General features: G+C 50.7%; 8 protein-coding genes across 8 annotated transcripts; 5 read left to right on the top strand and 3 right to left on the bottom strand.

The window, feature by feature from the left end:
* Nucleotides 1-447: 447 nt before the first annotated feature.
* ALTATR162_LOCUS6444 (uncharacterized protein) lies at nucleotides 448-1,422 on the top strand (the record flags this gene model as incomplete). Its single annotated transcript, XM_043314066.1, has 3 exons — nucleotides 448-486; nucleotides 540-1,082; nucleotides 1,147-1,422. 3 exons carry the CDS (start codon nucleotides 448-450, stop codon nucleotides 1,420-1,422), a joined length of 858 nt encoding a protein of 285 aa, XP_043170001.1.
* A 168-nt stretch (nucleotides 1,423-1,590) lies between these two features.
* ALTATR162_LOCUS6443 (uncharacterized protein) lies at nucleotides 1,591-2,283 on the bottom strand (the record flags this gene model as incomplete). The annotated part of the gene is made up of 1 exon (XM_043314065.1): nucleotides 1,591-2,283. The coding sequence occupies one exon, from the start codon at nucleotides 2,281-2,283 to the stop codon at nucleotides 1,591-1,593; it is 693 nt and encodes a 230-aa protein (XP_043170000.1).
* Nucleotides 2,284-2,812: 529 nt separating this feature from the next.
* ALTATR162_LOCUS6442 (uncharacterized protein) lies at nucleotides 2,813-4,079 on the bottom strand (the record flags this gene model as incomplete). Its single annotated transcript, XM_043314064.1, has 2 exons — nucleotides 2,813-3,555; nucleotides 3,626-4,079. The coding sequence occupies 2 exons, from the start codon at nucleotides 4,077-4,079 to the stop codon at nucleotides 2,813-2,815; spliced, it is 1,197 nt and encodes a 398-aa protein (XP_043169999.1).
* A 911-nt stretch (nucleotides 4,080-4,990) lies between these two features.
* ALTATR162_LOCUS6441 (uncharacterized protein) lies at nucleotides 4,991-7,070 on the top strand (the record flags this gene model as incomplete). The annotated part of the gene is made up of 2 exons (XM_043314063.1): nucleotides 4,991-5,138; nucleotides 5,191-7,070. The coding sequence occupies 2 exons, from the start codon at nucleotides 4,991-4,993 to the stop codon at nucleotides 7,068-7,070; spliced, it is 2,028 nt and encodes a 675-aa protein (XP_043169998.1).
* A 91-nt stretch (nucleotides 7,071-7,161) lies between these two features.
* ALTATR162_LOCUS6440 (uncharacterized protein) lies at nucleotides 7,162-7,951 on the bottom strand (the record flags this gene model as incomplete). The annotated part of the gene is made up of 2 exons (XM_043314062.1): nucleotides 7,162-7,706; nucleotides 7,765-7,951. The coding sequence occupies 2 exons, from the start codon at nucleotides 7,949-7,951 to the stop codon at nucleotides 7,162-7,164; spliced, it is 732 nt and encodes a 243-aa protein (XP_043169997.1).
* Nucleotides 7,952-8,337: 386 nt separating this feature from the next.
* Nucleotides 8,338-11,381, top strand: ALTATR162_LOCUS6439 (uncharacterized protein; the record flags this gene model as incomplete). The annotated part of the gene is made up of 3 exons (XM_043314061.1): nucleotides 8,338-9,625; nucleotides 9,676-10,303; nucleotides 10,349-11,381. 3 exons carry the CDS (start codon nucleotides 8,338-8,340, stop codon nucleotides 11,379-11,381), a joined length of 2,949 nt encoding a protein of 982 aa, XP_043169996.1.
* A 270-nt stretch (nucleotides 11,382-11,651) lies between these two features.
* ALTATR162_LOCUS6438 (uncharacterized protein) lies at nucleotides 11,652-12,291 on the top strand (the record flags this gene model as incomplete). Its single annotated transcript, XM_043314060.1, has 4 exons — nucleotides 11,652-11,893; nucleotides 11,950-12,190; nucleotides 12,222-12,235; nucleotides 12,285-12,291. 4 exons carry the CDS (start codon nucleotides 11,652-11,654, stop codon nucleotides 12,289-12,291), a joined length of 504 nt encoding a protein of 167 aa, XP_043169995.1.
* Nucleotides 12,292-13,397: 1,106 nt separating this feature from the next.
* Nucleotides 13,398-17,077, top strand: ALTATR162_LOCUS6437 (uncharacterized protein; the record flags this gene model as incomplete). Its single annotated transcript, XM_043314059.1, has 7 exons — nucleotides 13,398-13,540; nucleotides 13,741-13,879; nucleotides 14,410-15,193; nucleotides 15,245-15,270; nucleotides 15,347-16,379; nucleotides 16,831-16,881; nucleotides 16,929-17,077. The coding sequence occupies 7 exons, from the start codon at nucleotides 13,398-13,400 to the stop codon at nucleotides 17,075-17,077; spliced, it is 2,325 nt and encodes a 774-aa protein (XP_043169994.1).
* Nucleotides 17,078-17,556: the final 479 nt, after the last annotated feature.

Genomic DNA, 17,556 nt, shown 5'->3' with positions numbered 1-17,556 from the left:
TGTACGCCCGATACACCCGTGTGCAGCTTCGATGCTGACATGACAGGGGTGTTCATTCGTGCTCGTTCAATGAGCCGCAAGAGGTTTAGCTTGGAATCATCTTATCTGTCGGGCGTACAGCCTCATCACTAGCTAACACCATCTATGGAATCTATGATTGGCGAGTGAAATATATGTTTCAGTTGGTGGTTACGGGGTCATACAGGTGGAGAGGGCGAGTTGACCCGTTGGCATGGTTTAATGTGCGCTAGCAGCGTTTAGCAAAATGCTTGAAAGAACGTAGATACGGGGTATACGGTTAATGGGGAATGTATAAAAGCAGTGAGTTCCGTCAAGATCGGCGGCATTATCTTCTACTTGTAGACAAAGCCTTTGCATTAGAGCTTCTCGAATATAATCCATTACTACTATCCTTTCGATACTGTGTTGCGTACCAAGACAATCATCATGGCAACAGGGACGTCTTGCTCGACGGAGTGTATCAAGGTACGTCTTCCCATCACCAAATACCACATCGTCGCTAACCACTCCCGTTTCAGGGCTCTATTCACGCCGGAAACCCCAAGGGCACTATCGAGCAACTCCATGGTCTCTCCGTCTATATGGTCGGAAACCGGACCACACCAAAAGCAGTCATCTGCATATACTCAGACATCTTTGGATTAGGCCTTCCAAACAACAAAATCATCGCTGATGCCTACGCCGAGTCAGGAGAGTACCTAGTCCTGCTCCCTGACTTCTTCAAGGGCGATCCGGTCGGACTGAAGGTTGCTGACGCGTTGCTCCCTGTTGACGCAGCAGCCCAGAGTACATTTGCCAAATACACGGGTATCTTGGCGAGTATGCCGAGTTTCCTCATGTGGCAGAGGAGACATGGGAAAGCGGAGACGGATAAGATCTGCCTCGACTTTATGCGAGAGCTGAGGCGAGCGACGCCGAGCGAAAGGAAGATCGGTATGGTCGGGTTCTGTTGGGGAGGCAAGTACGCTGTTCGTACCGGATTGGAGAGCAACATGATCGAGATTGAGGGGAAGAAGAAACCGCTTGTCGACGCGATTGTGGCATTGCACCCAAGTCACTTGGTAAAAGCTCCTACGTACCAACTGCATGTGAGACATACACTGACGTAGTGTATCAACGTTATAGGTCGTTCCGGATGACGTCGAGAGTCTCGTCGTTCCCACGAGCTTTGCGTGGGGCGTAGATGATATCGCTGTAAGCTTTGAGACAAAGAGCAAGGTGGAGGCATGTCATGCGAAGGCACAGAAGGAGCGAAAGATATTTCCGGAGATCGAACATAAAGTGTACAAGCCCGGAAGGCACGGGTTCGCAGTTAGAGGCAACCCAGACGATCCACAGGAAAGGAAGGCCTTGGAGGATTCGGAGAAGCAGGTGCTTGCGTGGTTGAAGAGGTGGCTGTGAAAGTCGTTTCGCAACTCGTGTACAGGTACCCCAGGGCTTCAGGATCATTTGGGTACAACTCAGAGAACGAGCATCTTCGTAGCCATAAATTGGTATATCGCCTCGACGTATTTAAGAATTCTTTAGGTGCATAGCGCCGCACGCCCATCTAACGCTCTGCTGAGCTTATCAATTCCGCCTATATTTCTGTGGAATGTTCTTCTCTACGACGCCCCTAAGCTCCAGCCTCTCCCACTCTTCTTGCGCAGCCTCCTTCTCCTCATGCATCTTGAAATGCGCGATATCCTCCGGGTGGTTCAGATCCTCCTCTTTTACGTCATCGCCACTATGGTACTTCTCCCAATGGTGGATCTCGTACTCGTATTCATCATCACCGTGGTGGCCTGGGCCCATGCCAAAGTCTGGTAGCTTGACGTTCTCCGAATCTTTTTGGACGAATTCAGCCAAAGTGATGGAACCATCTTTGTTGATATCAAACATGTCTAGGATAGTCTGGACGACCATTTGTTTCTTTGTCTCGGAAATGGAGGCGCTGGAGGGGTCTTCGAGACCGTAGGTTCGTCGGATGTCGACAGCAGTCCAGAGACCGGTGCTGTCGTAGTCGTGTATGTTGAAGAAGGTAGCTGCGTCGTAGCCGGAGATATGGTGCTCTTCTGCGATTGTGTTAGTCATTAACTCCTTGTTATGTGTTTCGTATCGCGGAAATCCGGGGAAGTTCATACCAGCCATATGTCGCGTCGCCCAGTCGGCGTCCGGTGCTACTTCTACTTGCGCATGCTCGTTGCCGCCATGCGCTGAGGCATTGAGGGCGCATGATACGAGTAGGAGCGCGCCAAGTGGCAGTTTCAACATGCGATCCATGATTTCTTGAATTGTGAGATTCAAAAGCATGTAAAGGTTGCGTTGAGTAGTAGCCCAGGCCTTGTCGGCCAGGGGCTCGGTTCAACAACTGGCCAACCGCCGACACTATGTCATAGGGGTCTCGAACATTTCCACGTGCCTGCATTTAGCCCTCTCACCGCACCGACAACACCGCAAGTTCACGATGAACGTTTTAGTCCTCTTGAGCTTGTTGCTCTTTATCCCATTCATCTTCTTTCTCGCATTTCTTGCCGCTTCGTCCTGCATGGGTGACGGCTTCCGCGCAAGATTTGCTGGAGTCACATTCAATCCTCGAAACGCATCGTTCGGGCGCAACTACACGCGAGGCTTCGGATCGGGAGCAGGGAGCGGTGGCTGGGAACAGATTGAGATGGAAGATATGCTTGGGGAGGACAGCGACTCGGAATGAAGAAGCTGGCACATGCGACAAGAAGTATGGCTTGACCGGCCATCTCGGTGCCATACAGGGTATCTTCATCTACTACACACTACCGCCGATTTGCGTCTTCTAGAACTCTAGATCTTGCTTCTTGGGCATCGCACTAGCACCAGCCGCCTCCCTTACAGCCTCCTCCTGCGCCTCGGTGTCGCCTTCCATTGGCGGGAGGCTGAACTTTGCGATCACAAACTTCCGCCTACTCAACGTAAACGCCATGTCCTCGCCCAAGTCTTCTGCTCCACCACCGCCGCCCTTCTCGTGGAATACTGGTAGTTTGTGCACGGCGAGCATACCCTGCGGTCGCTCTTCGTCCTTTGTCGTACCTGCCGATTGTGCAAGCGCTTGCATGCGCGAGTATGGAAACGGAGACAATTCAAGGACACCGTCTGAAAGGATCTCCATCCAGCGGACGAGGCCTGAGGATCTTGGATACAGGGTCAATGGAAGCGTGACAATGGCGGTCAGACGTGTTTGATATTGTCGGAGTAGCGCGCGTAGAGCATGGAGAAATTGGAGTATGGAGGTCGGGTGGGCTGACGAGGGAGGGTACAGCGCTGGTGAGAGAAGAGCCGGTATTACAATGCGATGGATTGTGTGTGATGGTGTCGACTCGAGTTGCTGCCGTATGTTCTGCAGAATCGAAGGGAAGGGTGACGCAGAAGCGCCCGTCGGTGGAGATATTGGCACGTAGTTGATCGCCGACCCGACAGGCAGTGTGAGACGTTTGGCAAGGTCGAAGGTATGGCAGAAGACCGTCTGTTCTTCGGCTGCACCATCGCTTTGACTCGCTGTCCTTTGCACATTGGGGGAGCCTGTTGCGAACCTTGTCAAAATTGCTCGAAACATGATTTTGCATTCGCAGGATATATGTACAAGACGCACCTCTAGCACTCTCAAACTGTCCAAGACCTTCATACCTCCACGCGATCTTCATTTTTTCCGCTCGCTCCTTCCCTTCCTTCCTCTTGTCTGACTTGTCTTCCGATATGCCTGGCAATTCCCTACCCCACACTTCACCCATGCCTACTACATGCACCTTGTGGCCCTGCACCACGCCCTCGGCTGCGTAAAACCGTAGCAATGCCCCGGCATAGTCCGTCGTTCCGCTCTCGCCTATGAGTATCGAGTGCCCTAGCGCCAGGCCAGCATGTCCTGCCAGAATGCCATCGAGCGAGGGTGTGCCGGTGGATGTGGTGGGGCGGCCATCGATGGGCGAGGGACGGACACCAGGAGGTGTTGGCGCAGGCTGTGCTATTATGGGAGATGAGGGCGCGTTCAACGCGTCTTCGCCTGCTGGTGCACGGGATAGTGCTACGTTGCGCTTGCGAAACGCCATTTTGAGGTGTCTTGAGCTGTGAGTCGCGACTTCTCGAAAATGTTAGAGGGGCTATCGATAAGGCTAGCTAGCGTCAGACGTCATCCAGACCTTGCGCCCACGATGCGCTCGGCAACCTCTCGCAAGTATTTTGTTCTCGTGAAGCAGAACTATGATTCTCCAGTTATTCTATCAAGGTCACTACAAGGGTTTAGGACTTTATGCGGTTTTCCTGTGACTCCGTACCAGAAATTGTGCCACTTCTCATCCTAGTGGCATGTTTGAGACAATCTAGCATTCCCTCTATATCTGATGTGAGAGTCAGACTTATACCAACTGCAAACAACCCTTAGCTAAACGGAATGTCTCCTTACGCCTTTGAATGAATATCGAGTCCCTGGTTTGGCACAGTTAATATCAAACTTTTCGCAGTGTCCCCCAGCAAACCAGTTCAACACGTGCAAACACCACAACTACTTCCAGAAAGCGCCAATTGCTTGCGCTTTTCCCATCCCGGACTAAGTTATCAACGCCCTTCATCGTATCCTTTCATAGTCTTCTTGCTATTTCCCTCTGCAGTCTGTCACCTGTAGTTCGAGCAGCTCATCCTGGTTTGTATAGGAAGCCTGCGCCTTCTGCAAACTTGCTTCCGTGTGAGCACTATGCTCTCTGTGCTTAGACTTTACTTTTATCTATCTCTTCATTCGTGCTCAGACTCTCTTTTTCCATATATTCGTGTCTTTATTTGCACATTCTGCAACTAGTAGCTTCTAATGTTCATTCCTCCAAATGTTACCATCTCGCACTAAGTTCCCGACACGGCTAGCGCATCTCATTAGCGCGCTCTCCAGAGCAGCCATCCTTCACTCGATACCCGTTTCATCTTCGACATCCATCTGTCTTCCTTTCCTAATTTCTCTTAACATTCAGCCATGGCCGAGGATGAGGAAGTCGAATCTGCTTTGATTCCAAGCCTCTACAAGCCGCCCGCTTTACTACCAATAGCACAACTCAAAGATCAACTACTCTACACAATAGAGACGTACCCTGTGACAATTGTTGTTGGCGAAACAGGCAGCGGTAAGCTCTTTGAATTCACACTAAACAGTGTCTTGGAGCTGACATTGCCCAGGCAAGACCACGCAGATACCAAAATTCCTCCTTGAAGGAGGCTGGTGCAATAGTGGCCAGCAAATAGCCATCACCCAGCCTCGGCGGATAGCATGCACTAGCGTGGCAGCAAGAGTAGCGGAAGAGATAGGTACATCACTTGGTCAGAAAGTTGGGTACAGCATCCGGTTCGAAGATGTTACATCCGCGGCCACACAGGTAAAGTTCGTCACAGATGGTCTGTTACTGCGCGAGATGCTTGTCGACCCGTTGCTCTCTCGCTACTCCGTTATCATGGTTGATGAAGCACATGAGCGAAGCTTATCATCTGATATACTGCTGAGTCTACTGAAGAAAGTGCTGAGGAAAAGGGAAGACTTGCGTGTTGTCGTGAGTAGCGCCACGCTGGAAGCAGAACACTTCCTTGACTTTTTCAATCCTGACGAAGGGGAAAAGGTCCATGGCAAGAGTAGAGAAGATTTTGGGTACATTATCGGCATTGAAGGGCGCACATATCCGGTCGAGATCCAATACCTACAAGAACCAACGAACAACTACGTCGAAACATCAGTCGATACAGTCATGAAAATTCACGAGCACGAGAGTGAAGGCGACATTCTCGTATTCTTAACGGGACGCGAGGAAATAGATGACGCTATTGACAAGCTGGGGGATCGCATTGCCGAGATGACTTCATCCCAGCAAAGGCTCATGCCCCTGCCCCTCTACGCCGGCCTGCCCACAGAAGACCAGAATCTCATCTTCACAAAGCCACCGCCGAATACGCGACGCGTCATTTTCAGCACCAATATTTCAGAGGCGTCTTTGACTATTGATGGCATTGCCTTCGTGGTAGACACAGGATACGTCAAGCTCCGCGCCTACAACGCCAGCCTAGGCATCGAAAATCTAGCCGTCGTCCCCGTATCGAAAGCCAGTGCCACGCAAAGAGCAGGTCGTGCTGGGCGCACAAGGCCAGGCAAGTGCTTTAGACTGTACCCAGAAAGCGTATATGAAGGCTTGGAGGAAGCCACCTTCCCTGAGCTCGCTCGCTCCAATCTCGCACCTGTAATTCTGCAGCTTCTCAACTTAGGAATCACGAATGTGGTGCGGTTTGACTACCTCTCCTCGCCGCCATCAGCTCTCGTAACACGTGCTCTGGATCTTCTCTACTCCCTTGGGGCCCTGGACACTCACGCTCGGCTTACAAAGCCCCTTGGTACACGTATGGCAGAACTACCTCTCGAACCAATGCTTGCTCGCGCCTTGTTGAAAGCTGCGGAACCAGAGTTTGGCTGCTTGAGCGAAATGCTCACGATAGCTGCTATGATGACACTGCAAGGCAACGCCTTTGTATCCCATGACGGTGCAAAGAAACAACTCGATGCAGCGAGGCGGAAATTTGGAGTAGCGGAGGGCGATCATCTTACACTGTACAATGTGTACGAAGCTTTCGTTAAAGCTGGTATGGGTAACACGGCATGGTGTCATTCGAATAGTCTCAACCACAAATCGCTCGTCAAGGCAGTCAGTGTCCGGAAACAACTAGTTGCTTATCTGGATCGTTTTGGTGTCAAGGAGAATGTTCTCGCATCGTCGGGCGTCCTGAGGGTTGGCGGTACACCACTTGCCGAGCGCGTCCGACGTTGTTTGACCACTGGATTCTTCGCCCATGCTGCGAGAATGAAGTCAGACGGAACTTTCACTACTGTTGACGGAAAAACGACACTATGGGCTCACCCGAGTTCTGTATTCTTCACGAGGAAGGCTGATTGGGTCATATACACCGAGATCCAGTCCACGAGGGACAAAATCTACATCAGGGATCTGAGTACAGTGGATATGGATTGGCTGACGGAATATGCGCCCGAGTACTATAAGATCAAGGACGGCGGTCGATGAGATGGGAGGAAAGGAAGAATCTTGCGGGTATCTATCAAAACTAAAGGGCATAATTACATAACATCATGAAAAGACTGCTAGTCTCGCATCATTACTTGCATGCTTCCACAAACAGCTCGCGCATACCCTTTAGAAAACCTGCTAGATCGCGTGTCTCGTTCAGTCTTTCCACCACCGTCTCGACTTCTTCGCGCTCAACCTTGGGCCGCATCTCAAGCACTCTGTAGTCGCGTTCGCTAGTGTCCAGCTCAAACCAGGCCTCACGGTCCCACTCCCTCTCATCCACGTTGGTATACACAAACTTGAGCCTATCATCCTTCCCAAGTCCCTCAATCCTCAGTCCCAGATAGTTCTCCCAGAAGTCGAGTTCCGGCTCGTTGTACCGGCTCTGGCCATCAAGGTATCTGCGGTGCTTGAGCTGGGCTTCACGGCGCGCCGAGATGGTCTTTTGCACTTCGGCAATCTGGGAGCGAAGACTGTCGCGGTTCGCTAGACGCTCGTCGCGCTGTAGGGTGAGGGCGGAGATGGCTTCTTGCATCTCGGAAGTCTCCTGAGATTCCTTGGAGATAGTCTGGCTGTGCTGGGCTGTCTTGAGTTCGAGAATCTCAATGTCGCGCTTCTTCATGCGTTGGTCCTCTGCATTTACAGTTAGCATATGATCGATCAGCGCCAGCAGCGTCGTATCACAACATACCGTGAAGTTCTGCGACGTTCATGCGGAACTGGTTGCGCTCTTCGAGTACTCGTCTTCGTCCGTTCTCGATGAAGGCGTCAAATCGTGTAGTGAACTGGTTCATGCGACTGCGAAGGTCGTCAAATCCGAAATTGATGCTTGGTAGTTGATCGGCCATGGACGGCGCATCGTGCGAGGAGGCGCGCATGGTGGTGCTGAGTGAAGGTTCGAAGGTCGTCATGGTGAGCCGGTATCGCAGGACTACTTGCGGTAATCTCGTGGTGCGCAGTACTTTGCGAATACGCCGTGGGTGCGATGCGATGACGAATGGTGAGGGTGGTTGAGATGGTTGCTCCGTAAACAAACATCCGCGCTAATGCGGCAGGAACAAGAGCGGGGCGCATGCACGTGCCGACGCGACCTTTGGCGCTAGTGGAACTTTTTGGTTCGTTCACTTTCATAATCGTGTTGGGCGCATCACCAGGTTCGACATACATCTTCTCCGCTTCCGCATACGGCCCTTTGTTTTCTGCGCCCAAAGTATGAGTTTATACTGCAGCGTCGTTACGGATCGAGAACCTTTACGACAACCAAATGGCTGACAGATCGCTCAAAGATCTAAACTACGGCCATCCTGGCGTCGCGAGTTATGATTTGGAAAACAGACAATGGGCTTTTGCTAGACAATACAAGAGACGAATTTTCAAGCAAATCCGGGCCCTGAAGACCACGCCTTGTACGGGCAACCATGCGACACCTACTTCGACACAACTTGTCTTTCCGCAAACTCCAGCGAATAGGACGAGCATACAGAATGAAATCAGTAACATTGTTCAAGACAACCCTCTACTCGCCCCAGTTGTCGAACTGCTCCCGGAGCTAGCCTTGGTATCTGCTGCCATCTCTTCTACGGCTTCGACCTATGATCCGCTCGTCGGTGACCTTTTGTCTTTCGGTTCGATTACGCCCAAGGGTAGACACGAGGCGTGGCGGATAGCTGCATTGCCGACAGGAGAGACTGGAAGCATACTACAGTTGTCTATTTTGGACAGCGAAAGGCATGGTTGGACAACCGACCCGAAGCCGTGGGTACAGGGACAGACCTTGAAAGCCGCAGAGAGTGCATTTTGGAATGAGGAAGCGGCACCGATACAGCAAATTCGTTTTGCGTATTCAGAAGACAGAAGACCTTTGCTTGCCGTGCGACTCCCCACTCGTACTGTTCTGTTCCATCCAGACTACCTCCACCAACCTCGCGCTGCCGTAACTTCCCCATTTTACCGTCTGCCCAGTTCGACGATTCAACCAAACCCCATACTCAGCATACACCAGAACGATACGGGCGGCTTTCCTCATGTCGACGTTGCCTTCAATCCCGACTTCCAGTTACAGTTTGCGCTCGTCGATGAAAGCCAGACGTGGAGTGTATGGGATATCGAGCATCGGCTCAGGCTTGGTACATACTCAGCTTCATGCGTGCTTCGCGGAAGAATTAACGAATCGGAAGACGGGGATACAACTGGCCAAGACGGCTGGGCGAAAGTCCTATGGGTGGCCGACATCGCGACATTGCTTGTTTGCAACAGGCGCCACTTGAGCATTGTCAGTATCAAGGGCGGATCAACGTCGTACCTACCCTGCCCAGAGATCTTCAGCGAGCGATCCGCAGACTGGATTCTGGACGCCAAGCGGCATCCAAAGGACCGTAGTCGAGTATTCATCTTGACCTCTACTCGACTTACCCTTATTGCAATCACTGCACCAAGCGAGCTCTTGTCATGTGCTCACGAAGCAGGCGCTAAGATCCTTCTCTCATGGCGGCATTATAGAGGCGCTGAAGATTTCACACTCGGGATGAGCGTGCAAATGCTGACAGATGATGGTAAGTGATAAACTCATCCTCCATGAAGAGACCGACTGACAGATTAACAGAGACGTGTCTGATGATCCATTCCCGTGTCAACAACCTCATCCAAGTACACAGCTTCACTGAGCGTTCTTCTGGGCTTGTTACCGGCTCTGATCCGACTCTGCTTGATCTATCCATTCCGGACTCGGGGCAGATAACCAACATGGTTATCGAGACGATGGAACAAGGAGATTTGAGGTCAGAGGTCGGCTTTCTCCAGTTGTTTGTGATGCAGACCGATTTGAGCGTCCACGAGTTCGTTGTATATACACGGGCCTCTACAGCGGACGATTCGATCGAGGACGACCAAGCCGTTGCAAACTTTACACGAGGCACGATAAGACGCCCTAGGAATCGGACATTCAAGTCTCATGCGGTCAACAAGGACGATGATTTCGTAAGCCCTGATGGTCTGGCTACCACAGAATTGCCACGCTCGAAGGTTGTAAGGCCACGGTCGCACTGGTACAACACTTCGAATGATCTTGCTACGTACGAAACACGAAACAATAGTCTATTGGGTGAGGTCATATCGCGGTCTAAAAGTTCGGCTGAGGAGTCTGGCGCAATCGATGCGGTGGCAGTCATGGACCAGGTGAACGAGATGCTGGCAACTGGTGCAGACTTGCCATCTTTACCATTGGGTACTTTGTAAGTAATTTATGCTCACATTGAGATCTGAACTAACATTCACAGGATGGAGTTTATGCGCACGCTTTTTGACGTTGCAGACATCGACGAAGCTTCTTCCAACTTTCAAGAGCTGTTTTCTTCCGGATATGGGCACAACACAATGGATGTTCAACGTATCGCACCTATGCATGTGCTTGGTTTAACCTTCGACGGCGACCCTACGATTTCCGATGTGTACGACACTATACTCCAAACATGGGTTGCACCTCTGCCACCAGAGGTGCCAATTCGCGTTCGGCAACGCTTGGAACGTCTGGCTCGGCGGATCGCCACGGAATTGATGTTCTCAAGCACTTGCATACGTGATGATCGGAGGCAGGTGCCTACTGTTAGCACACAACATGGACAAAGCGAGGATAATCGCGTCGCGTTGCCCATCTTGCCATCCAGGCCCAAAGAAGGTGCTTTTCTTCCCACCTCCAGATATCCGATCTCTCAGCCACTACCGACACCACCATACTCGTCTATACCGCCTTCGTCTTTGCCTCCATCCTCTGTGCTGGGATCGTCCCCGCCAGAAGTGCCTCCCACGCCGCCTGCCCTACCGGACTCCCTCAGTCGCCTCAGCAAGTATCTTCCGACCTCCAAAGACGCAGCGATCATTCACCCAAACGTGGCTCAAGGTCTTGCGCATTGGCAATTAGGAAGTGATCCTCACATGTACAACTGGGCCAGCCTGGAGCGTGCTCTTCAATCCGAAGATCTTGACGAGGAGAGTCAACAGCAACGCGAGAAAGAACGTAAGAAGAGGGAGCGTCGAGAAAAGCGTCAACAGCGTGAAAACGAGCTCATGAGGGCTAGGGCTGAGCTCATGAAGGCTAAAGTTGTTAGTCAACCTACCGCGTTCCCGAGGAGCTCTCCAGGGCCCATGTTGGGTGGTATGGGCAGCAGCAGTCAGGTACCAAGTCAAAGTCAAAGTCAGGTGCCATCTCATGGCAGTAGTTTCATGATGCCGCAAAGTCAAGCGGAGCGTGGCAAGTTCGGAGGTAAGCTAGACAAGAAGAAAAAGAAGAAGGGTAGGATTAGTGGATTCTGAGCCTTGGATGGGCGTATTGTTCCGGACATGGGCCTTCGGGGGCATACACATAGTGTGCATGTATAAAATGGATGTCTCTGATTCGGTGCCGTCATCAGCGCGGAAAGAAGGAACCTCTTCTCCTCAAAGTGGGGCTGGAGGGGTAGCTTCCCCATATCACCAACTACATAGTTTAGCCCTACCCCGGATCCGCTCCTATATACCAAGCATTGCAACCATCCGCCCATATCCACAGTACTCCCAATCATCCTTTGAACAACCCAAATCAAGATGTCAGGTTTCCCATCTCTCCAGCCCGCCTTCACAGTCCGCGTCGACATCGATGCGCCGATGCAAGTCGGAGGTCAGCACGGCCCTCAATTGGTTGTTGTTCCGATGGTCTCTGGCACGGTGAAGAGTGAGGAGGGCTTTGAGCCGAAGTTAGACGGAGAATTACACGGTGTCGGTTACGACTACATCCATAACGACGCTGATGGCGGAAACATGCGCTTGGATGTGAGGAGTCAAGTCAAGTGAGTGGAAGCTGCCTGCATCAATTCAGGTGAAGTGTCTGCTGACAGGTGTTTAGGAACCATGACGGCACGATTCTGGCAATGTACTACAAGGGTACTGTGAAGCTTACACCGGGTGTTGGGAAAGTGCTGTCTGGTGCATCGGATGCTAAGACTACCGACTATGGCGACTCATTTGTCAACTTCACTTTCGAGACCGGCAACGAGAAGTACAAAGAACTTCAGAATGGAACGTATGTTGCTGCAGGTCACTTTGTAGCGGGCGAGGGAAAGCCGGGCGTCGTGGTGGAGTATAAGGTCAGTAAGGTTGTGTACAACGCCAGTCAAGGCAGAATGTAGGAGGTAAGTGTATTTGCGACTTTATTTGCTTGAAGATACTGACTCTCAGTAGAGTTTAGTTCCGTATATTCGAGCGGAGAGCTTTCAATTAATCTCTGTCTCTCAATATATGTCTCGCCTTCACCTCACATCTATGGCTCCAATTCCTCTCTTTGTCCATGTTTCGTAGTGTAAACTTCGTTCTTGGTCACCTTCACTTCCCAAACATGCTCATTGACTGCTGTCGCTGTAAGGATGCCGTTTGATTTGTCCTGGCACCTGATATGACCTCGCCGCCGCTGGCCATTCTTGAAAACAAGTAACAACTTCCACATCTCGCGGTAAACAATCTACTCTACACCCAACGACTTGATTCGCGGTGATTTGATTGATTATGATCATGTGGTACACAGTCTGACGATCCAGCAGCTGCCCAACCGCGGCAATGGACATCAAAGCCAAGTAGTCCCTAGCTGACTTAAACAACTATGCTCCTGCCAACGCGTCTTTCGGCTCCGATCTCATCTCCCATGCCAGTTTCTGTGCATTCAAGAAGAAGTCATTCGTTGACGTCAAAGGTGTAAAACAGCGCAGAAGGATAATGCGTATTGGTCTGTATTTCTTGGGCAACGGCCTGGAGGAAGTCTGGGCATGTGCGACAGGACTGTCTGTCAATTACTACTACAATACGCGCATGAACACCAACTTGTTCAGGTAGAAGGTCGATAAAAGCAACGCATCTACTACCGCGGCACAAACTTCCGTTTCATCGCCGCACATGAATCCGTTACTAGGGACAGAGCTCGTGCGTATGGAAGGGTCCTAGTCGAGATCGTCATTGACTACGTCTTCCTTGCAGGCTGTGAGCTTCATCATGTCAGGAATGAAAATAGCACAGACATGCTGACCGACTTTGCTAAGGCGTGCATTGCATACGCCGAGAAGAAGGAGCAAAATGAAGAAGATTAAGCTAGATTTCGGCGCAACAACTTCGACAGGCCTGGTAGAGAACGTGTAGCGGGTATCAAGACAGAGCCCTCAGACAATTCCAATCGGATCAATCTTTGTGAATATTCCGACGCTTTGGTACACGCAGTTTTACTGCCATTTCCTCTCTAGTTTTCCAGCGCAATTTATCTATTCTCATACATATCTCCTTGATCCGTCATTGCTCACTAAAATTACCATGCTAACTACTGATCTACAGAAGCATCGCCAAAACTACCAGGACAAGCTTCACACCGAACTAGAACGAGAGAGGGAAGCCCGCGCAAAGTTCGAGCGCATCTCCAAGGACAAGGCCCAGCCACTGAGGGCACAGCGCCAAAAGTGCGCATGGGAGAAGAAACTTGAACGATCTACACAGAGGAGCGCTCATATATAAGAGGCATTGCTCAAGGCGACGCAAGCTATTCAGGCCGCGCTACACCAGGAAGTTCACGACAAGAGCAGTCACGAGAGATCTGGTGGCGAAATGGACCAAGATTTTGAGGGAGATGAGGACGGAAGTCACTGAAAGCTGATGTTAGTATGTACCAGAACTATGAGAATGACGTAGACTACAACGGTGGAGAGATGGAAGTGGAGCTACATCGCAAGGTTGCTAAGGCTAGTCACCATTTTGCCCACATCTACATGTCCGGTGTCGACTTCTATTCGTCAGACATTGTTTGTCCTCGGTCTTGAATAGATGCGGCAGAGCCAGCCACTCAGATCATAACTGGAAACTGGAGACTCGAAGAATTTGAGAACATACAACAAAGTTAGCTGCTCAGGCCTTATAAGCTGCTGATACTCACAGAGGACAGTGCATTGATGAGCTCGTAGCAGTCGACAGGACTATTTAGATGGCTACGTGGAACATATGAGCTTGCCTTGTCTCACTTCACGCCACATGTGCTTTCACTTATTGGTAACACTAATGTTACCTCGCGCACATGCGTTGAAGCTCTCAATTTCAGACAGTTCTTTCTCTAGCTTCGCCAAACCCCATCATCCCTGCTCACCTTCACCAAGTCGATAGTGGACGAGGGTGCGTTTGCTCCTGCCTTCGGCGAATTCGACCCGAAGTACAGCTTTCCCATCTGTCTAGCTCCTTCCACGACAACTTTCTTGCGGGACTACCTATTGCCACAAAACACTGGTGAGTCTATTGATCTAGCACGCATACAATCAGGCTTGACTAATTGCTGAACTAGGTCGCTACAATGATCCGCGCATGCGACATGCACCTCGACTCACCGGCTACCATGACGATGAGAAAGAAGTACGTACTTGGCGACTTCACCAAGTATGGCACGGGAAAGCTTGCAACGAAGTTCGCCACAATCTCCAATATGGCACTCTATGAATTCTCCGAAAAACTACATTTGGACGAGAAGAACCGCGCACATCAATGTCATATGCTTCTCGTCGGCCACTATTCGCGGAAGTCTGGCGGCCCACCAGTATGGGCGTACGCTACAGGCGAAAATATATGCTACTATTCTGGAGTGGGAACCCAGGTGACTCTATTGGTCCAGGATATACACTCGTCGAAAGTTTACTACGATCCTCCGTTTAGCTACATTAGTGGCTCGCTAGACTACAATAGTCTGAAGCCTGGGATGAACCCGGAACGCAAGCTTGAGCGTACGATAGTTGATTCCGCAATCAAATTCATCTTCTTGATGAGTGGCCGGCTGGAACAGGTATTAGACCTAGTAAACCCGGACATACTTGGCAACTTCAGACAGGCTTGCGCAAATTTGGTCCGATACCAGAAACCTCTCCATGTTACCGGCCATGCTCTAAATGATCAGTATTCAGAGGGTGAAGCCTCTGTTTCAGGGGCGAATGGACATCTTCATCCTAACGATTGCATTGCAGCTATCGAGCCAAGCGCCCGGCTTGCACACTACAACAAGAACCCGGCCTCGGCCAATCTGCGTAAACGCCAGATTGTAGATATCAGTGACGATCCGACCAGTGATCACTCAAGGCGTAAGTACAGCGTCTGCATGTATTTGATACTTAGCTGACATTTCTATTCAGCCTTGGATAAACGTGCGCGTCTACTCGTAAGTCATTCCTTCTCATCTGCGTCTTCGACCAGGGTTCATTTCAGGTATGATAGCCACTAATATCTAGCTACAGGAACACATTAGCAACTATGAAACCGAGGTTCACGCCAACCTGGAACGTGAAGTGCGAGATCTCAGAGCCCAGCTTGAACACCAAGAAGCAAGAAGGAGTGCTACGAAGGCGAAGTTGGTTCAAGAGAAGTCTAGACGGGGACCGGCTGAAGGACAGCGTGATAAATACTGGAAGAGATGCACGCAACAACAAGAAACTTCCCAGACGAACGCTATCCAGACGGTAGCGGTCAAAGAAGAGGGGAGCCCCAACTGGAAGGCCATGCTTTTTGAGCAGGAAAGGCAGACGGAGCACTACAAACTCAAGTACATCGCCGCCAAAGAAGAGAAGGCGACGATCGAGGCGAAGTCAACGGAGCAAGAAAGAAAGAAGGAGCACTACAAACTCAAGTACATCACGGTTGAAGAGGAGAAAAGAACATTGGAGGCAAGTTCAGTGAAGCAGGACATCATAATCACAGAGTGCAAACGCAAACTGCTTAATCGAGAAGAGAAGGCCGCCGAGTCGAAAGCACAGTTGGTAGAGAGCGAAAAGGCCTCCAAGGACGTCAAGATCGAATACCACGAACTAGCGAAATGTTTGGATATCAAAACTGACGTTGTAAGCTTAACGCAACAGCTGAAGGCTTCACAGTCTGTTCAGAGAGCCACAATCCAGGAGCTTCGTGATACACAATGGCGACGGTCACCTCTAGAGCTACAGATACGTGAATGGGAGGAAAGGGAGCGCACAAGAGGAGACCCGGCCGCTAATATCTTGGTGGAGACGCTGGAACAGCGAGTTCAATATCTGGAAGGGAGCGTCAACACGTTGAGAGCCGCGCCTTCAGAACCCAAGTTGCTCGCTCAAAGGAATGAGATTCAAAGAATGGAAACGTCAGTAAACATGACCAAAGCTGAGCTGGATTGCACCAGAACCAAGTTGGATGCCATAAAGAACTTGAAGGTCAAGGAGGTGGTGGATCAGATCAATATGTCTCTGGGCAAGGTTCGAGTTGTTGGCGATGCTATGCCAGCAGACGTTGTCTCTACAAGTGACTGACTGAGGCAAACATAATGGTTCCATCGTCCGTACAAGTCTTTGGGTTTGATCTCGCAGTTCATGGGTTGTTGTTTAGTAGATGTTAGTGTATCTGAAAGATAATGTATCCAAGATCGATAAGCACGCCAAGTCAAAAGTGACCAATTTCACTTACACCTCATTCACGACACGATCGTTTCCTTCTTCCACGAACAACTGTCCATCGCAGTCGATCTCCCAAACATGCATAAAACACCAACCCAAGTCCAAGTCTAGGGTAGCTACCCGTTCCCAAACCCAACACAATTGCTTTTGCGCGGAACCACTTAGCGTACCTACGATACCGTCCCTTCTCCACTATTCATGCTGCAGTGTGGCAGCACCCGGCTCCGCGATTGTTGAACTGTCGGTACTGTTCGCCCGATCACACACCACAACACGAGTCAGATCGGTAGCACGATAAGATCGCGTGCGATTGAGCATTGCTTCTGAACCGACCACATATCTCGATAATTGTTAGCTGCACGAGCGTATCCGCCGTATAAGTCACTGACTGGTTCAGTCGAGATCAATCAAGCATCGTACGTCAAACAAGGGGCCCCCCCACGTCATGGCCAGCAGTACAGTACCGAACACTGTTCACCGTTTCACCCACCCCTAACGTGGGGAGAAAGAGCGCAAAGGCGGCCGTTTGTTAGTCGTACATCTTAGTGTGGGATACAATGCGCAGGTGAGCTAATTTCCGAGATAAAAATGGCGCTAGCTGCAAGAGGTACGGAAGGTGGATGACGAAAGGGAAAAAAGCAATTCTTGGTTTCGTTCGAGCTTTACTGAATGTGATGGCGGTTGCAGCAATTGCGGGTCTGATTCTCCCTAGGTTTGAGGTTGTGTGTAGATCTCGTCGAGTCGATCTCCGGAATGTCGTTGCACATGTGAGTGTTGTGGAGATCTGGCTGGGAGGTTGTGGTTGTGATGTCTCGGCCTTTCTTCGCCAATGGGAGATCAGCAACTTGGCGTGTCGGCGCTTTGCTACGAAGCGCCTTCGATACATGCCTGCGTTTTGAAGGACAATATGATACTGATGCATGAATGTACACATAAGAGACGCAATGGGTTTAATTGGTATCGATGTGTTCGCTATTAGTCTTAGTAATAAGATACAGTCAACGAATAGAAGGTCAGGACGGGGG

The sequence above is a fragment of the Alternaria atra genome (assembly GCF_907166805.1).
Source record: "Alternaria atra isolate CS162 genome assembly, contig: 25, whole genome shotgun sequence".
NCBI lineage: Eukaryota > Fungi > Ascomycota > Dothideomycetes > Pleosporales > Pleosporaceae > Alternaria > Alternaria atra.
The sequence above is the reverse complement of the archived record's forward strand: the minus strand, read 5'-3'. Positions and strand labels throughout refer to the sequence as shown.